A 19,303-nucleotide genomic window follows, 5' to 3' on the forward strand; every position below is an offset into this window, starting at 1 on the left:
TTCACACCGACTACTACGCACCCCACACCGTTCACACCGACTACTACACAGCCCACACCGTTCACACCGACTACTACACACCCCACACCGTTCACACCGACTCCTACACACCCCACACCGTTCACACCGACTACTACACACCCCACACCGTTCACACCGACTACTGCACAACACAGTGTTCACACCGACTACTACACACCCCACACCGTTCACACCGACTCCTACACAACACAGTGTTCACAATGACTATCAATTGACACAATGAGTGTCAATTACCTGGATATTCCCCAGCTGTCCTGTTGACTCCATTCTGCTGGCAACATTAACCGTATTCCCCCAGATATCATAATGTGGTTTTCCTGCACCAATCACTCCCGCAAGAACCCCTCCTTTATTCATACCTGAAATGAATGTAGCACCAAGATAACAAGTGAGTGCTTGAGGCTGAATTCAAGTGCATCCAATGTTCAACTCATTGCCATATAATAGACATGGGACACGCAAAGGAGATTTATGCTTTTTATGCTCGACGCAATGACAGCACTTTAATCTGAGACATGGCGAGATTGCTTTCATCCTCAGCACAATAAGATTTCTTTAATCTGAGATAGACAGGTAGACAGGGTGGTGAAGAAAGGCGTTTGACACGCTTGCCTTCATTCGTAAGAGCATTGAGTACAGGAGTTGGAATGTCATGTTACAGCTGTACAAGACATTGGTAATGCCACATTTGGAGTACAGCATACAATTCTGGTCACCTTACTATAGGAAGGATGTTATTACACTGGAAAAAGTGCAAAAAAGATGTACAAGGATGTTATTGAGACTAGAAGGTTTGAGTTGTAAGGGGAAACTGAATTGGCTGGGACACTTTTTTACCTGGAACGTATGAGGCTGAGTGTTTATAAGGTAATGAGCGGCATAAATAGGTGAATAGCCAAGGTCTTTTCCTCAGAGTAGGAGAGTCCAAAACTAGAGGGCACAGGTTTAATGTGAGAGGGGAAAAATTTAAAAGGCACCTGAGGGGCAACATTTTCACACTGAGGGTGATGTATGTATGGAACAAGCTGCCAGAGAAAGTGGTAGAGATGGGTACAATTACAACACTTAAAAGACATTTGGACAGGAACGGTTTAGAGGGATATGGGTCAAACGCAGGAAAATGGGACTAGTTCAGTTTAGGAAATTTGGTTGACATTGGTGAGTTGGGCCGAACGGCCTGCTTCTGTGCTGTATGACTCTATGAGAGTACTTTCACCTGAGACACAGCGAAATCACTGAAATCTCTGATGAGATAATTTAAATCTCAGACATGGTGAGGCTACTTTAATTTTAGAAATTACTTTACTCTGAGATACACTGATAGTATTTAATCTGAGATCATAGTTAATCTGAGACACAGTGAGATTGTGTTAATCTGAGACATGGTGAGGTCACTTTAATCTGAGATATGGTGAGATTATGTTAATCACTCTTACCGATGCGTAGCATGAAGTTGTTAAATGATTGATAATTGATGTTCATTAAAGTGACTTTCATGGCCAATGCAAAGTCTGCCAGATCTGCTAGGTGCTGCCAGCGTTCCTTCACTGATTCTTGTTGATCCTTCTGGAAAATAGAGTGAGAATAAACGAGTTAATAAATATGCTAATGAGTAAGATCAACTGGTGGGCAGGAGTCAGAGAGGCTGGAGTCAGAGTAAATACAGTGTGGAGCTGGAGGAACACAGCAGGTCAGGCAGCATCAGAGGAGCAGAGAGTTAACATTTCGGGTTTACACCTTTCATCAGGCCTGGAGGACACATTAGTCTGAATTCTAATGTTTAGAGTTCAATCCGTTTAGCCTCGGTTTACAATAATATCCCTTTACCAGCAATCATCTCAGTGAACCTTCTCTGAACTGCCTCTAATGAAATGATATCTCTCCTTCAATAAGGGGATTAAAACTGTTACAGTACTGCAGATGTGGTCTCCCCAGCACCTTGTACAGTTACAGTAAGACTTCCCTACTCTTATACTCCAACCCCCTTGAAATAAAGGCTAACAGTCCATTGGCATTCCTGATTCCCTGCTGTGCCTGTGTGTTAGCTTCCTGTATTTCATGTATAAATACCCTCAGGTCCTTTTGTGTTGCAGCTCAAATGGGTGAACTCTGATTTTTAAAATCACACGCGCACACACACACAGACAAACAGATAGACACACAGACAAACAGACAGACAGACAGACACACACACACACACACACACACACAGACACACACACAGACAGACAGACAGAGACACACACTGTCAAGAAGCACTTACTTTGACAGTATTATTGTAACTGCTGGGAACAGTGTCTGGTATTAAGCCTGATGCTGCCATGTAGGTACTACCGATGGTCTTGATTTTGGTGATGTTTCGGAACTGGGGTTCATCCAATAACTGAGAAAGAGAGAAGAATATGAAGGTAGGGATGGATTTAAACGGTAAACCATAGTAGGAGACCCATCAATCAGAGCTCAGACATCTGTCATTACTTAGCAATTGGATAAGCCAGGTACAAGCTGAATGGGAACTTGGCAATCTTCAAGTCTCAGGTTGTAGAAAAAGGGAGAAGTGAGGCAATGGAATATTTGAACACGAGGATGTCGAAGTAACTTCACCCTTTATTTACACGCACATAGTACATGACACTGACCCAGCTAGCTCAGAACTGGCTCCTAGAGCAAACAGAACCCCTGACACTCCTGTTTATATGTGTCAGCCAGGGCTCCCTGATTGGACCAGGTTAACCTTGCTGATCTTGTTCTAATCGCTTCATCCCTCCCCTTCTTAGTCGGGACGTAGGCCCATTCTTTCTCCTGTAGCTTCTTCTGGGGCATTTTCACACCAGGTCCAGTTCCTCCGACTCTGCCTTGGATACAGCGACATGTACCAGACTGTAGGCAGCCTCTTGCACCCAGAGTGTCTCCGCCAAAATTCATCTGCTTCTTCAGGTGGTAATGGCATCGAAGCTGTGACATCTGCTGTGTCCAACTTATCCTCAGAGGTTTCTTCGAAGCTCGGTGGATGGGGAGAACCCATGGGTTCTGACAGCCTTGCTGGATGTTGAAGGGATGGGTATATTTTGGTCCTGCATTGTTTTCAAGTTCACAGCTTTCATATGCTCCACGTACTTGTTCAGAACCACCTCACCTACCCGAACTTTGTATGTCACAGAACCTGATTTCGCATCAATGACTAAAAACAGAACCCATGAAAGGACTGGCATAGTCCAGGGTTTACCTGGCCACTCCCATGAATGTGGGCAGCTGCTGCAGTAATTTTTGTGCCTGCTGACACTCTGGACATGGCCCCACCAACATGACTATGTCGGCATCCAACCCTGACCACCAGACATAACTTCTCATCGACATCTTCATTTTGACACTCCTGGATGTCAGCCAGTATCTGGCGATGACCTTTGCTCAGGACAATCACTGTTGCTACCCATCTGAACTAGTGGGAATCATACCTGAGTCCCCAGAATATTACCTGGTACAGTTACAAATTGAGCAAATTCAGATCCACTACTTACGCCATCAAAATCCGAGATGATTTCATTGAGGAATCGCAGACACTCGATGCCTCCATTGTTAATACTCTCCTCAGTGTAGAAGTCAGAGAAATTGGGGATTGATGCAAACATGACCCCAATCTCATCATACGACTGACTATACAATTCCTGCAGGAAGGAAAACATTTGAGAAATATTTCAGTAACAGTATCCAGAGTGAGTTAGCGCTGTTAGAGAGGCATCAGGAGTATTAGAGAGGAAGTTAGGGAGAGTGAGTGAGAGAAGGTGATGGAGAGAGAGAGAGACAGGGTGATAGAGAGAGGGTGACAGAGAGAAAGGGTGAAAGGGAGAGCAAGAAACAGACAGAGAGGTTGATACAGAGAGATGGAAAGAAAGACAAAGGGGGAGAGAGAGAGAGATGGAGAGAGAGAGAAAGAGAGAGAGACACACACACAGAAGAAACATGGGTAATAAATGTGACTTGTCAATCACCTCATCTCTCTTCTTGGAACCAAGGAAATGCCGAGCAACATGTTCCGGTAACATATTGGTGACAAGCGCTTCATTCCATCGCCGCATCTCGTAAACTCGTTCCTTCTGCTCATGGACATCAAGCTTCCACAGGAACAGTGTCCGTGCCAACTTTTCCACCTGAGAGAGAGGGAGCTCATTGTTTGTAGGACTGATAAAGCACACAGGAGTCATATTCTGCAGTTATTCTCCCTTCTTTCTACCCCTGACCCTTCAGAACCTGCTGAGATAAAACAATCGACATTTCCAGTATCAATGAGTCTTATAAGTCACACAGATTTCACTCTGAAACATTCCTTGCTCAGATCTCAGCTGCAGTAAACTGCACTCAGCTCTGGAGAGTACAGTTCAGGCTGCAGATAAGGGGTTTCAGCGATAATGGCAATTAATGGTTAGATTATAGACTAGGTTTCTCTTATCCTGAGTGTACAGGATGAAATAGTGTTCTAATTGAGGTGTTTAAAATGATTAAAGGATTTGATTGGGTCAAACTATTTCCTCTTGAGGACAATGGTTTTTGTGTGAATGTTGTTAACTCTTTGAACCGAGCCATTGTGTGCACTTCACATAGTAGCATGACTCAATGGTACTGAGGCCAACTGGCACTCTGGAATTCTCTCACCAGCTTTTGATGCTAGAAGGTCAACTGAAGCTTGACAGTTTTGTTATCTTAAAGGGATAAATGTGTATAAAGCAATAGTGGGACGTTATCTACTGAACTACTCCAAACGAGTTCTTTTCCTTCGATTGCACAGACTCCAGTTTATTGAAACACTTTGATGTCATAGTCAGTCGAATGAGCCTTGATATCAAGGGCTGTCGCTCTCCCTTCACCTCTGGCATTTAGCTCTTTTGTCCATGTTTGAACCAAGGCTGTAATGAAGTCAGGAGCTGAGTGGCCCTGGTGGAACCCAAACTGGACGTCACTGAGCAGGTTATTTCCGAGCAGGTGCTGCTTGATAGCACTGTTAGTGACACCTTCCATCACTTTACTGATGATCGAGAGGACACTGATGGGGCAGTAATTGGCCCAGTTGGATTTGTCTTGCTTTTTGTGTACAAGTCATATTTGGGCCTCTTCCACATTGTCGGGTAGATGTTAATTTTATAGCTGTACTGGAACAGCTTGACTAGGGAATGGCAAGTTCTGGGGCACAAGTCTTCAGTACTACTGCCGGAATGTTATCAGGGCTCATTGCCTTTGCAGTATCCAGTGCCTTCATTCTTTCCTTTATATCATGTGAAGTGAATCGATTAGCTGAAGACTGGCACTTGTGATGCTGGAGACCTCTGGAAGAGGCCATGATGGATTATTCACTTAGCCCTTCTGGCTGGCGATTGTTTCAAATACTTCAGCTTTCATTATTGTATTGATGTGCTGCCCTCTTCCATTATTGAGGATTGGGATATTTGTGAAGTCTCCTCTTCCAGTGAGTTGTTTAATTAGATGTTGCAGGACTGCAGAGATTATATCTGATCTCTTGGTTGTGGGATTGCTTAGCTCTGTCTATCATTTCCTGCTTATTCTGTTTAGTGTGCAAATACTCTGTTTTCTAGCTTCACCAGGTTGGCACCTCATTTTTGGTGTGTTTGGTGCTGCTCTGGGCATGCCCTCCTGCACTCTTTGTTGAACCAGCGTTGATCCCCTGGCCTGACGGTAATAGTTGAGTGGGGGATATGCCGGTTACAGACTGTGTTGGAGTACAGTTCTGCTACTGCTGATGGCCCACAATGTCTCATGGATGCTCAGTGGTGAGTAGCTAGATCTGCTCAAAATCTATCCCATTTAGTATAACGATAATGTCACACAACACAATGGAAGGTATCCTCAATGTGCAGGAAGAGGAGTTTATAGAATGCTTTTGTTACACAGAGGGAATGGCCAAACCCCTCTAATAATTAAACCTACACAAGCCCCAATCTGCTATTACGGGAGTGGAGGTTCCCTTCTAATAGTTACCCCTCGTAATCTGTTAAATTAATGGTTAAAGGAAAGGAAATCCCTAATCCACTTTATAAATAACAAGTAACAATTTATTTATTTAACCTTAACAATGAATAAATTAAAAGAGATACTAACAAACCGAACACTATCTCCCCTTTACAATAACTACTCCTTAACTGGTCTAAATTGTACTGGAATACTGTTCAAGTCAACACAAGTCCCACTTAATAAATCCAATTAATAAGAGCACAATAAATTAAAACTTAATCTCTCCAAGTTCACAGAGATTGTCTTCTGAGACTTCCTGCTTTCTCCAGCCTTTCTCCTGACGATCTTCCTTTACAGATGTCTTTCTGTAATTGCTTCTGTGAGGATTTTTATCTAAACTACAGTGGTACCTTTAAATTAGATGGGCTTTCTCTGAAAGCAAAAGGTGCTGTCTTATGGCCCTTGGCTCTATCTCTCTCCCTCTCTCTGCCAATTTTCAAAAAACACTTCCTTAAATACCGCCGATGATGCAACAAATTCTCACAATATTATTGGATTTAGGCTGTCAATGCAATCAGATTTAAATTTGATAGGTTTTTTAAGTTTCTAAGGGTTTGGTTTAAATTGATTGACTAAATTTGAACTTGTCGTCAAAACATCAAAACAAGTCTGAGGTTTTGCCTTTCACCTCTAAGGTCCTATTGCTACAAGTGTTTCCATTACAAGTACTTTCTATAATTGCACCCTCTGGTTACTCAAAGACCAACATTTTAAAAATCTCTATGCACAGACGAAGCACAAGTCCTTTAAAGGGACCACAGCACTGCATTTCCCTGCCTATCTAACTTCCTGCTTTCCAATTCATAAATACTTTGCAATACTTTCAAGATAGTTTGTTACAGCAGTACATTCCAGAACTGGCCAGAGAACAGGTTGTGTTAATCTTGGTGCTGTGTAATATGTTTGGAATACATATTTATATTTAAGGAACGTTAGAACTAGAATATGGAACAACTTGGACATTATGGTTTTAGAAGGGTTTACCAAGATTTTGAAGGGACACGTGATTTCTTGGAATTGTTCAACAGTAACGTGGGCTAAGACTCCCCTGCTAAGTATTGTGAAGTTAACAAATCTTTGGAAAAAAAATAAGTAAATCTTTTAAGAGAGATAAAAAATGTAGATTGATGCTTTAATTGCTACACAAATTTGGTCTGAAAAATACATGGCCTATGTACTGAAGGTCACCTAGAAACACTCTTCTGGAGTTGCTTTCTGTTTTTTCCAGGCCCCGGGTAATTTAGTAGAAGGAAGAGATTCTCTGTCTCTCTCTCTCTCTTACCCACACCACCCTCCATCCCCCACCACTAAAAATATAGGAAGAAATCTTACAGCTGGACAAGCTGCACATATCTCTCTCTCAGTGAAGAATTTTTGGGAAAATGAGAACCTTCCCAAATATCGATATCTCTGACTTACTTCATAAGCTCCGACATCTGAACTGCTACTTCCATTCAAAGACCTAAGTCTGACTAACCTTCGGTTGGAAATGAGGTCCGGTCTGGGGCTGGGTTCTTTCACTTTTCCTTTCTTTACTTGTTTAGAAAAAACATATCATCTCTACAGAGCTGTACTGCCTTGGTTTTTTAAAAACATTATCTTGAATTATCATGGTTTTTCAATGAATGAAACCTGGTTCAGGTCTCTTATTCTGGACAACAATAATAAAGGAAACAATTTTACCAATCTGGCGACTGAATCAAGCAGGTACATCTTGTGGAGTAGTGGGAGTTGATTAGCAGCTCACGCCTCCCATCAACACCATAACAAATGTGACAGGATTAATTAATAACCTAGGATTAAAAATATCCGAGGTATCAGTGACCACAATGTGATTAAATTTTACATCCAGTTTGAAAAGGAAGAAGATTAGGTCTAAAACTAGAGTTTTAAACTTAAATAGAGGTAACTATGTATATTGGGTCCATTTCAATGTGTTTGTTGATGGAGTTCCAGTTGGAATGCCTGGCCTCCAGGAATTCTCTGGTGTTTGAACCAGAACTCCATCAACAAACACAATGATCTGGACCCGATATACAAACCACTGAAAAACAGAACCGGAAGTGATGCCAACCACCCCAGCAAACTGAGGCATATAAATAACAAGCAGGACAGAACACCAACGCTTCACCACAGGCACACTGATGATGTTACCCAGCAGAGTGACAAAATGTCTGCAACGAAACCCACTGGCTCGGCGAGCAAGTCTACAACCTCACAGCAGCAGACATTTAAGGGGATATTTGAGAATATGTAGACTAAGTATATTTCTATAATTAAAAATTCAAATGGGAAGACCCATCATCCATAGTCAACTGAAGAACTTAGGAAAAGCATAAAACTTATTAAAAGAAAAGCATATAACTGCACAAAGATGAGTGACAGGTCAGATGATTGGTCAGAATATAAAAATCGACAGAGAATGACTAAAAGATTGACCTGGAGAAAGAACACAGACTATAACAGAAAGCTAGGTGGAGATAGAAAGACAAATAGCCAAAGTTCCTATAGGTATTTAAAAAGGAAAGAACCAGATTGAGTGTTGGTCCTCTGGACAGTGAGACTGGGAAATCAATATGAACAAATATTTTGCTTCTATCTTCACCACAGATCACACAAAAAAATCCAGCAATAGCTTTAAATCAGGAAATGGAGAGAAAAACGTGGTGAAATTATAATCACGAGGGAAACAGTACTGCATAAGGCTATATAATATTATATTTGGAATATTATGAGCAATTTTAGGGGTAGGGATTTTTTTTCTTTATTCATTCATGGGATGAGGGTGTCGCTGGCTAGGCAGCATTTATTGTCCATCCCTAATTGCCCAGAGGGCAGTTTAGAGTCAACCACATTGCTATGGGTCTGGAGTCACATGTAGGCCAGACCAGGTAAGGATGGCAGTTTCTTTCCCTAAAGGACATTAGTGAACCAGATGGGTTTTTCCTGACAATTGGCAATGGGTTCATGGTCACCATTAGATTCTTAATTCCAGATATTTATTGAATTCAAATTCCACCATCTGCCATGGTGGGATTTGAACCCAGGTCCCTAGGACATTATCTGGGTCTCCAAGTTGACAGTCCAGCAATAATACCACTAGGCCATCGCCTCCCCGTTGATTGAAGCTTACAGAATACTGATAAGGCCTGGATAGAATGGGCATGGAGAAGGTGCTTTCACTAGTAGGAGAGACTAGGACCCAAGGGATACTGCCGCAGAGTGAAAGGACGACCTTTTAGAACTGCGATGTAGAGGAAGTTCTTCAGCCAGGGGGTGGTGAATCTGCTCTTTGGAGGGTCGGTGTGGACTCAATGGGCCGAATGGCCTTCTTTCATACTGTAGGGATTCTATGATTCTACATTCTTCTCAACTCCATCGCGTACAGACGCAGAGTCCACAACAACTCCTCATATGACAAGCACTTCATCCCTGGGATCATTCTTGTGAGCTGCCTCCGGACCCCCTTCCAAGGCCAGCATATCAAAGTACAAAGAACAGTATAGGCACAGGAACAGGCCCTTCAGCCCACCAAGACTGTACTGACACATGATGCCTTTCTAAACTTAAAACTTTTTGCCTCTACACAGTCTGTATCCATCGATTCTCTGCCTATTCATATATTTGTCAAGATGCCTCTTAAATGTTGCTATTGTATCCGCCTCCACCACCTTCCTCTGGCAACACATTCAGGCACTTACAACCCTCTGTGCAAAAAAAACCTGCCTCTCACATCTCCTTTAAACTTTCCCCCTTTGACCTTAAATCTATGTCCCCTAATAATTGACATTTATACCCTGGGGAAAAGGCTATTATCCCATCTATGCCTGTCATAATTTTGTAAACTGTTATCAGGTCACCACTCATCCTTCAACATTCAAGTGAAAGTCAACATCCTTCCTTAGATACCAAGTCCAAAACTGCTCACAATATTCCAAATGCAGTCTAACCAGAGCCTTATACAGCCTCAGCAGTACATCTCTGTTCTTGTATTCAAAGATAGAACTGCAGATGCTGGAGTCAGAGATAACAAATTATAGAGCTGGATGAACACTGCAGGCCAAGCAGCATTAGAGGAGCAGGAAAGCTGACGTTTAACTTTCCTACTCCGCTGATGCTCCCTGGCCTGCAGTGTTCCTCCAGCTCCACACTGTGTTACCTCTGTCTTGTAGCCTATTCCACTTTAAATGAATGCTAATATTGCATTTGCTTTCCTAACTGCAAATTAAATCTGCATGTTAACCTTAAGAGAATCCTAAATAAAGACCCCAAGTCCCTTTGTGCTTCAGATTTATGAAGCCTTTCCCTGTTTAGAAAGTAGTCTATGACTCTATTCTTCCTACCAATGTGCATAAACTTACACTTTCCCACATTATATTCCAACTGCCACTTCTGTGCTCACTCTCCTAGCCTGTCCAAATCCTTCTGCAACCTCCTCACTTTATCACCGCTACCTGTCCCTTCATCAATCTTTGTGTCTTCTGAAAACTTAGCAACAATGCCCTTAGTTCCTTTGTCCAGATCATTGAATCTAACGTGAATAGTTGTGGACCCCTGAAATCCACTCACCAACGGGTGCTGACTGAAAAAGACCCCTTTAACCCGACTCTTTGCCTTCTGCTAGTCAGTCAGTCCTCAATCCATGCCAGTATCTTGCCCCAGACACTACGGGCTCTTATCTTATTTAGCAGCCTCCTGAGTGGCACCAAGTCAAAGGCCTTCTGGAAATCCAAATAGATCATGTCCACTGACTCTCCTTTGTCTAATTTGCTCATTACCTCCTCAAAGAATTCTAACAAGTTTGACAGGCATGACCTCCCCTTGATGAAGTCATCCAATTCAGCTCTATTCACCACACACTTCCAACTACACCACAATTTCACCCTTGAGAATGAACTTTCAAATCTTATCAATGACCAAGGTCAGGTTAACTGATCATATAGTTTCCTGTCTTCTGACTCCATCCCTTCTTAAACAGGGGCATTACATTAGCCAATTTCTAGTCCTCTGGCACCCTCCCTGACTGCAATGATTCCTGTAAAGTCACCATCAATGCTTCCACAAGCTCCTCAGCTATCTCCTTCAGAACCCTGGGGTGTCGTCCAACTGGTCCCAGGTGATTTATCCACCTTCAGACTTTTCGGCTCCCAAGCACCTCCTCCTTAGTGATGGCCACTACACTTTACTACTCTAATCCGTGACTCTCCTGAAGTCCTGGTTTGCTGCTAGTTTCTTCCACTGTGAAAACTGATGCAAAGTACCTATTCAGTTCTTCTGCCATTTCTTTGTTCCCCGTTACTACTTCTCCAGCTTCATTTTCCAGTGGTCTGATGTCCACTCTTGCCTCTCGAACTACATTAGGTGTCCTTCAATCCAGGGCAGCACGGTGGCTCAGTGGTTAGCACTGCTGCTTCACAGTACTAGGGACCTGGGTTCGATTCCACCCTCAGGTGACTGTCTGTGTGGAGTTTGCACATTCTCCCCGTGTCTGTGTGGGTTTCCTCTGGTTTCCTCCCACAGTCCAAAGATGTGCAGACTAGATGGATTGGCCATGCTAAATTGCCCAAAGTGCTCAGGGATGTGTAGATCAGGTGGGTTCCAGGGGGATGGGTCTGGGTGGGATGCTCTGAGGGTCAGTGTGGACTTGTTGAGCCAAAGGGCCTGTTTCCACACTGTAGGGATTCTATGGTAATTCTCTGGCACCTCCCTTGGGGTCAGAGCAGAATCAACAATGTGGGTCTGAGCCCCTGTGCTTTCCTCCCTGTGTCTTCCACAATACATTTACACTCCTTATGTCAAACTGCTCAAGAACCTCATGGCCACTCTTCCTGAATTCTGTCCTACATCCTCTTTCTCCTGAGTGAAGACAGAAGTGAAGTACACTTTTAACACCCGACTGATGTCCTACATGTCCACACACTGATTGCCCCCTTGGTCTCTAATGGGGTCTACTCTTTGCCTGGTTATCCTCTTCCTTTTGATACACTTATAGAATGTCTTGGGATTCTCCCTAAACTTACTCCTGCCAGTGCTTTTTCACATCCCCTTTTGGCTCTTCTAACTGCTTTCTTATGTTCCCCCTGCACTTTCTATATTTCACCAGTTCCTTTGTTGAATTGCTCCCTCTGTAACTGCTTTTTGAACACCTCCCACTGTTCTGCTGCAGATTTACTCAGAAGTCACTGTTCCCAGTCTAATGTGGCCAGTTCCTACATAACTTAAAAATTCTGCCTTTCTCCAATCCAAAACCCTTTTTGCAAGCCATCTTTCTTGTTTTTCATAAAAAACGTAAATCATATGGTGTTGTGGTCAGTATCACTAAAATGCTCCCCCACTATCACCTCAGACACCTGTCTGGCTTCAGTCCCCAGATTAGGTCCAGCATTGCACCATCTCACATTGGACCTTCCATGGGTGTTGGTGTGAAGCAACTAGGAGCATTCTGGAAGATGTTGGCTAGATGGAGAAGAGGATTGTGGACACAGGCTTGGCTGCTCAGGAACCAGATTTTCACAGTGTCCTTACCCCTGGATTGGGAGGCCTGCTCTTGAGGTATATAATAACATCTCAAAAACAGGTAATCAGAGAAACAAGTGAAATAAAATTTTAAAAATGTATTTACTTTTTGTAGTTGTAGTCTGCTAAGAATAGAGAGCATAAGTGAGAGACCTGAGTTTGGTGACAAATAGATTAAGTTGTGTAATCAGTTCCTAGTTTAGTGTTTGCAGCTGAAAAGGTTCAAAATGGCATGAGAACTGAGCCCCTTGGAATATGTGGCAAATCAGGGACACTTCCAGTTTCCATGGTGACTATGTATACAGGAAGTGTGTTCAGCTGCAGCTCCTATACTGTCTTGGATACCATTTTGGGGGGAATGGCCTCTCAGGGAAAGCAGCAGCAGCTAGATCATTGGCACCATGGCTGGCACTGTTGTACAGCAGAGAGAGAGAAGTGTAGGTCAGCAGAAGGATGTGGAGGCTTTGGAGAGGGTACGGTAATGGTTTACCAGGATGCTGTCTGGTTTGGAGGGTTTTAGCTATGAGGAGATTGGATAAACTTGGCTTGTTTTCATTTGAATGTCAAAAGATAAGGTGCAATCAGATAGAAGTTTACAAAATTATGACAGGCATGAATAGAATGGATAGTATGATTTTCCCAGGGTAGAAATATCAATTATTTGGGCTCAGAGGTTTAAGGTACAAGAGTATAAGTTTAAAGGAGATGTGAAAGGCAGGTTTTTTTGCACAGAGGTAGAAAGTGCCTGGAATGTGCTGCCAGAGGAGGTGGTGGAGACAGACTCAATAGCAATGCTTAAGAGGTATCTTGATAGATTTATGAATAGGCAGGGAATAGACCGATACGGATAGCATACAGGCAAAAGATTTTTAATTGAGAAAGGCATCATGCATCAGCACAGTTTTGGTGAGCCGAAGGGTCTGTTCCTATGTACTGTTCTTTGTTCTTCTACACACTGGTATAGAAAGCTCTTCTGAATACAGTTCAAGAAATCTGCCCTTTCTAATTCCTTTACACTATGACTATCCCAATTAATGCTAGGGAAGTTGAAATCCCCTAATAAAATCAATCTAGTATTGATTTTACACACCACAGTGAATTGCTCCTCTATTGCCCACTGACTGTTTAAGGTCAAAATTACACTCATAGCAATGTGATAGCCCCCCTTTTTATTCCAAAGGTCTACCCACAAAGCCTCATTTGAAGACCTTTACAAGATTGTATCCCTCCTTACTGCAGTAACTGACTCCTTTTTTAATTATGCAACACCACCTTCTCCTTTACACCAGCCCCTATCTTGCCTGCAGACACCGTACCCCAGAATGTCGAATTGCCAGTTCTGCTCCCCCCTCAATCATGTCTCTGTGACAACATCACAATTCCAAATGTCAATCCACATCGTTAACTCAGTTGTCTTACCCATAATATTGCATTAGAGGCCATCCAACCTCACCTTACTCCCTTGAGACGTAACATGGCTGAGCTCTTTCTGCCTTGGTTCCTTTCCTAAAGTACACTGTGTCCCAGCTGTACGAACACATTGTGTTAAATTCCTTCCAAGTGCACTCGCAAACCCACCAGCAAGGATGTTGATCCTATTCAGGTCCAGCTTGTACAGGTCCCCAGAAATGGTCCCACCGATCCAGCAATCTCAAACCTTCCTTCTTGCACCAGCTGTTGAGCTGTATATTCATCTGCCCTGTACTCCTATTTCTGTACACACTGGCACATGGGACTGGGAATGATCCAGAGATTACAACCTTTGAGCTCCTGCTCTTTAGTCTGCTACCTAGCTCCTTATTCTTGATGCAAGAACTCATTACTCATTCTATCTCTACTGTTGGTACTGATGTGTATCGCAACTTCTGTCTTATCACCTTCTCCCTTCAGGCAAGTCCTTCTCACATTTGACAGGTCACACATGTCACCTGCTATGTCTTAAACTGACTAAGCCTTGTTTCCCAAGGCTTCTTTTTACTTAATCTTAAAGATACTCCCGTTACCTTAACTTCGGTCTTCTCTTATTCTGCTTTGGCTTACCCACCCTATTATTAAGGTGAAATAGCCATAGCCTTACTGGACCTCAGGGCTGTGCTCCCTTTCGACAGAGATGACTGGTGGCAGTTTAATCTGGGGGTCATTCTGCCTCAGGTGAGGGGCAAGATTGAGAAAGAAAGTCCTTCATGGTAACTTCAGCCAGAGCGGGAATTAAACCCATTCCATTGGTAACACGCTGCATCACAAACTGGCAGTCTAGGAATGAGCAAACCAATCCCTTATCCTATTATTACTTATCATCGGTATTTATCCTACTTTATTATGCTAGCTTGACTTTTACTTGTCTCTGGTGCTTCTCAGTTAATCCCTCAGTTAATATTACATTTCTCTAATTTACTGCTATTTAGGGACAGGCCCTTAGCTGCCAATTAAATTGATACCAGCTGTCAACAGGTGAATGTGAGAGTCCCAGGTCACTGCTTCCTAGCCCCAGGTCACTGTATCTGGGCCCCAGGTAACTTTCTGACACAAAGAGTAGTGAGAATGTGAATAACCTGCCTGAAAGGGTCGTGGAGGCTGATTCAATCAAGGCTTTCAAAAGGGTTTTGGATTACGATTTGAAAATAATGAATGTCTAGGTTTACCAGAAGGCAAGGGAATGAAGGGCTCATCTGGAGTGCTGACATGGACCTGATGAGATGAATGGTCTCCTTGTGCAAGGTAGAAATTATGTTATTAGTGTGGAACGTGTGTTTCTTTTGAGATCTTACATTTCTCTATCCTGATGAATGCAGGATGAAAATCTTGGAGTGCAGGTTTCCTTTTTCCAAATCACCTCAATTTCCTTCAATGAATCTGTGACAGGGGATGAGGAAACCTACAGTGGGGGGCAGCTTTAGAAAGAAAGGGTCTATACCCGAAACGTTAGCTTTCCTGCTCCTCTGATGCTGCTTGGCCTGCTGTCTTCATCCAGCTCTACACCTTGTTATCTCAGATTCTCCAGCATCGGCAGTTCCTACTATTTCAGGTCCAAAGCCACCTGTTTTTCCCAAGCACATTACTCTCAGCACACATCATTTCTCAAATTTTCTGACTGGACGCTGCCTGATTCTGGAACCCTCAGACACCCTGTTCCCCAGCTCCCACACATGGACCCCGAGCCCAGTGACCCCGAATCCAGTGACCCCGAGCTCAGTGACCCTGTGCCCAATGACCCTGGCTCCGTGACCCCGAGCCCAGTGACCCTGTGCCCAATGACCCTGAATCCAGTGACCCCGGCTCACTGACTCCGAGCCCAGTGACCTGTGCCGCTCACCACAGATCTCCATCCCTAAGCCTATCCTGTCACAGAGTTAACCGCACTTACATGTCGAGTGAAATAGTAAAGACTTATCATCATGACGAAGATCATGGCTACCATGGAAAACCGAGATGGCACCACAAGTGATCTGTGGAAACAAACACAGCGTGAAGTTAGTCCCCGATAAGTGTCAGTGGCAGAGATGGTTGGTAGCACAGTCAGTCAGGGATAACAATCACTCAGGGGACACACAGCCAGGGTCACAGTAGATTATCATTGAGGTTTAACTACAGGCTAAACCCAAGGTTGATGTGTCAGATGTATTTCGCTGCCTGTGCCATTGAGTTAATCGCATTTACTGATTCTAGGGTGTTGTATCGCTGAGATTTTCAGTAATTATTCCCCACCAGAAGGTACAACTGTTTTTCTTTCACCTCTTCCTTGTCATGCAACCATCCCAGGCTCTTGCATCATGCCTCTCTCGTTTCTACCCAGTCTGCACCTAAACCCTTGCCCTGGTCTCAAGAACCCCCTCTGTACCCACTCTGTTACCAATTTGTACAACAACCATTGCTCCTGGAGCAGCAAATGCATTAGCCCATCTTCTTGGCATGCAAACATTACTGGAAAGGCTGGTATTTTTTGACCATTTGCAGGTGCCCCGATAAAGCAGTGGGTCTTCTTCGACTGTTAGCAGCAGTTTAATATCAGCCGATTGACTTGTTGGGCTTCTTCAGGAGTTAGTTAAGAGTTAGCCAGGTCAGTCTGGAATTGAAGCCAAATGGCTAGATCAGGCCTGACAACAACCAGTATTGAAACAGTACCTTCAATGGAGTAAAACATCTGAAGGTGAGGACAGAGGCATTTCCAAATTGGACACACAGGGAAGAAGTAGAACCTTAGTCAAAGTGATAAGCTAGAGAGGTCTATAGTAAAGAAGAAGTGACAATGGTAGGGTTTTAGTGAGGGAATTTGAGCATGAGGCCCTGGCAAACAAAGGCAGACACACCAATGTTCCAGAGATCAAAATCAGGGACACAAACAAAGGCAGAATTGAAGGATGTCAGGGAATTGTTGGACCAGTCAAGGTTACAGATATAGGGAGGGGTGAGGTTATGATGGGATGTAAAAACTGGGTTGAGGGTTTTAAAATTGAGATGTTGCCAGACCAGGAGTGACTCTTAGGGCGAACTGTGCAGACTCAGATGGCAGCCTTGGAAATATCCACTTGAAAGGTAACAAACGTATTGGTGAGGTCTTCAGCAGCAGATGGCCTGAGGCAGGGTTGCAGATGGACAATGTCAATGATAAAGTTTGCAAATTGAGTGATGGAGCAGATATTGGCCAAGAATCCCGGTTCAGAATCAAACACCCAGTTACAGTGATCCTGGAGACAGAAATGCAGTCAGTGCTCTGGTACAGCACATATAGAGAGAGCTTTACTCAGTATCTAACTTGTGTGAGACTTGTCCTGGGAGTGTTTGACAGGGACAGAGTAGAGGGAACTTTATGCTGTGGCTAACCCCGTATTGTACCCGTGCTGTGAGTGTTTGAAAGAGACAGTGTAGAGAGAACTATACTTTCAGCTTAAATGAATACAAACTGCTTTTTATTAAGTGTTAAAGAGTAGAAGGAGCTTTACTCTGTATCTAAACCTGTGCTGTCCCATCGTGGGAGAATTTGATTGGGACAGTGTCGCTGGGACTCTGCTCTGTATCTAACCCTATGCTGTATCTATCTTGGGAATGTTTGATGGGGACTGTGTACAGGAAGGTTTACTTCCAGGTTAAAAGAATAGAGGGAAAACTACTCTGTATCTAACCCTATGCTGTATCTAACTTGGGAATGTTTGATGGGGACTGTGTACAGGAAGGTTTACTTCCAGGTTAAAAGAATAGAGGGAAAACTACTCTGTATCTAAGCCCATGCTGTACTTGTGCTGGGAGTCTTTGATGGAGACACTGTAGAGAAAGTTTTAGTTTCATATTAAAATAGGAGAGGATGTTCACACTGTATTCAACCCTGTACAGTCCCTGTCCTGGGAATGTTTGATGAGGATTATGGAGAGAGGTTTAGTTGCAGTTTAAAAGAGCAGAGAGAGTTTTATTCTGTATTTAACCCTGTGCTGTACCTGTCCTAGTAGTGTTTGCTGGTGACAGTGTAGAGGGAATTTTACTCTGTATTTAACCCTGTGCTGTACCTGTCCTAGTAGTGTTTGCTGGTGACAGTGTAGAGGGAATTTTACTCTGTATCTCACCTTGTGCTGACCCTGTCCAGGGACTGTTTGACGGGGACAGTGTCAATTGAGCTTTACTTTAAGTTTAAAAGGTATAAAGAGCTTTGCTTTCAGTTTAAAAGGGTACAGGGGGCTTAACTCTGCATCTAATTGCTGTGCTGTGCCTGCCTTGGGAGGGCTTGACGGGGACAGTGTCAGGGCAGCTTTCCTTTCGGCTTGCAGTTTAAAATGGATAGGGATAGCTTTACTTTCGTTTTATGATAGTAGAAGGAGTTACACTCTGTATCTAACCCTGTGCTGTCCCTGTCCTGGGAGTGTTTGATGTGATAGTGTAGAGGCAACTTCACCTTGTGGCTAACTAAAGAACTTCTGATACACAGTCACTGGACATGAAACACTAACTTTGCTTTCTTCCCACAGATACTGCCAGACCTGCTGAGTTTCTCCAGCAATTTCTGGTTTTGTTTCAGATTTCCAGCATCCACAGTTCTTTGTTTTATTTTAAACTCTCGAATCTTAAGAACACAAACTCCCAATATCTGAATCTCTCTGAGCCTCTGACCCACAGAGTCTTCATCTACTTGGCTCTGTTTTCTTTCTCTTAGCTGCAGAAATATTTTTGTTATTAATCAGAATTCCATTTGTTCAGGTTGTTTTATATACTTACTGAAATTCCTGAAAACGTTCTCGGTCATACTCGTCATAGACCTCTCGCCAGTTTAGGACACTGACCAAGCCATAGCTCCCAGTGATCATGAACATCAGGAACACCTTCACCATGTGGCTGACCTGCACCAACATGGTTGTGGCAATAAGTGCCAACACAGAGATGTAGCTGTAGTATTTTGGTTGTTTCACACAGCTCCTGCTGACCTGGGTCAGGTTGCCTTTTGACGAAGCTTGGTAACTATGCAGACAGCTCAACTTGGGAATAAAACACCAAAATTACTCAACACAGTGGAGTGGCAAAAATATTTTCATCAACAATATCACAAGATGACTCCTATTTAAATCCCAGCATAAACTTCAGCTCTGCCATAATCCTCACTCCCACCAGCGTCATTCCTCAACCCTCATTCCCACCAGAATCAGCCCCTCAACCCTCACTCCCACCAGAATCAGCCCCTCAATCTTCACTCCCACCAGAATCAGCCCCTCAATCTTCATTCCCACCAGAATCAGCCCCTAAA

The 19,303-nt window shown here is 43.4% G+C and overlaps 1 protein-coding gene across 2 annotated transcripts in view; it reads right to left on the bottom strand.

Moving 5' to 3' along the window:
• The window catches only part of adcy3a (adenylate cyclase 3a), a 102,862-nt gene that overhangs the window by 11,004 nt on the left and 72,555 nt on the right, over positions 1-19,303 (bottom strand). For both annotated transcript variants that reach the window (XM_048601290.1, XM_048601289.1), the window contains exons 14-20: positions 18,781-19,037; positions 15,944-16,025; positions 4,032-4,190; positions 3,561-3,707; positions 2,306-2,425; positions 1,479-1,608; positions 277-401 (exon numbers count right to left, since the gene is read on the bottom strand). In XM_048601290.1, coding sequence (XP_048457247.1) covers positions 277-401; positions 1,479-1,608; positions 2,306-2,425; positions 3,561-3,707; positions 4,032-4,190; positions 15,944-16,025; positions 18,781-19,037 — 1,020 coding nt within the window. The remainder of the gene's footprint in view (positions 1-276; positions 402-1,478; positions 1,609-2,305; positions 2,426-3,560; positions 3,708-4,031; positions 4,191-15,943; positions 16,026-18,780; positions 19,038-19,303) is intronic.

The sequence above is a fragment of the Rhincodon typus genome, chromosome 9, assembly GCF_021869965.1.
Source record: "Rhincodon typus isolate 14 chromosome 9, sRhiTyp1.1, whole genome shotgun sequence".
Lineage (NCBI taxonomy): Eukaryota > Metazoa > Chordata > Chondrichthyes > Orectolobiformes > Rhincodontidae > Rhincodon > Rhincodon typus.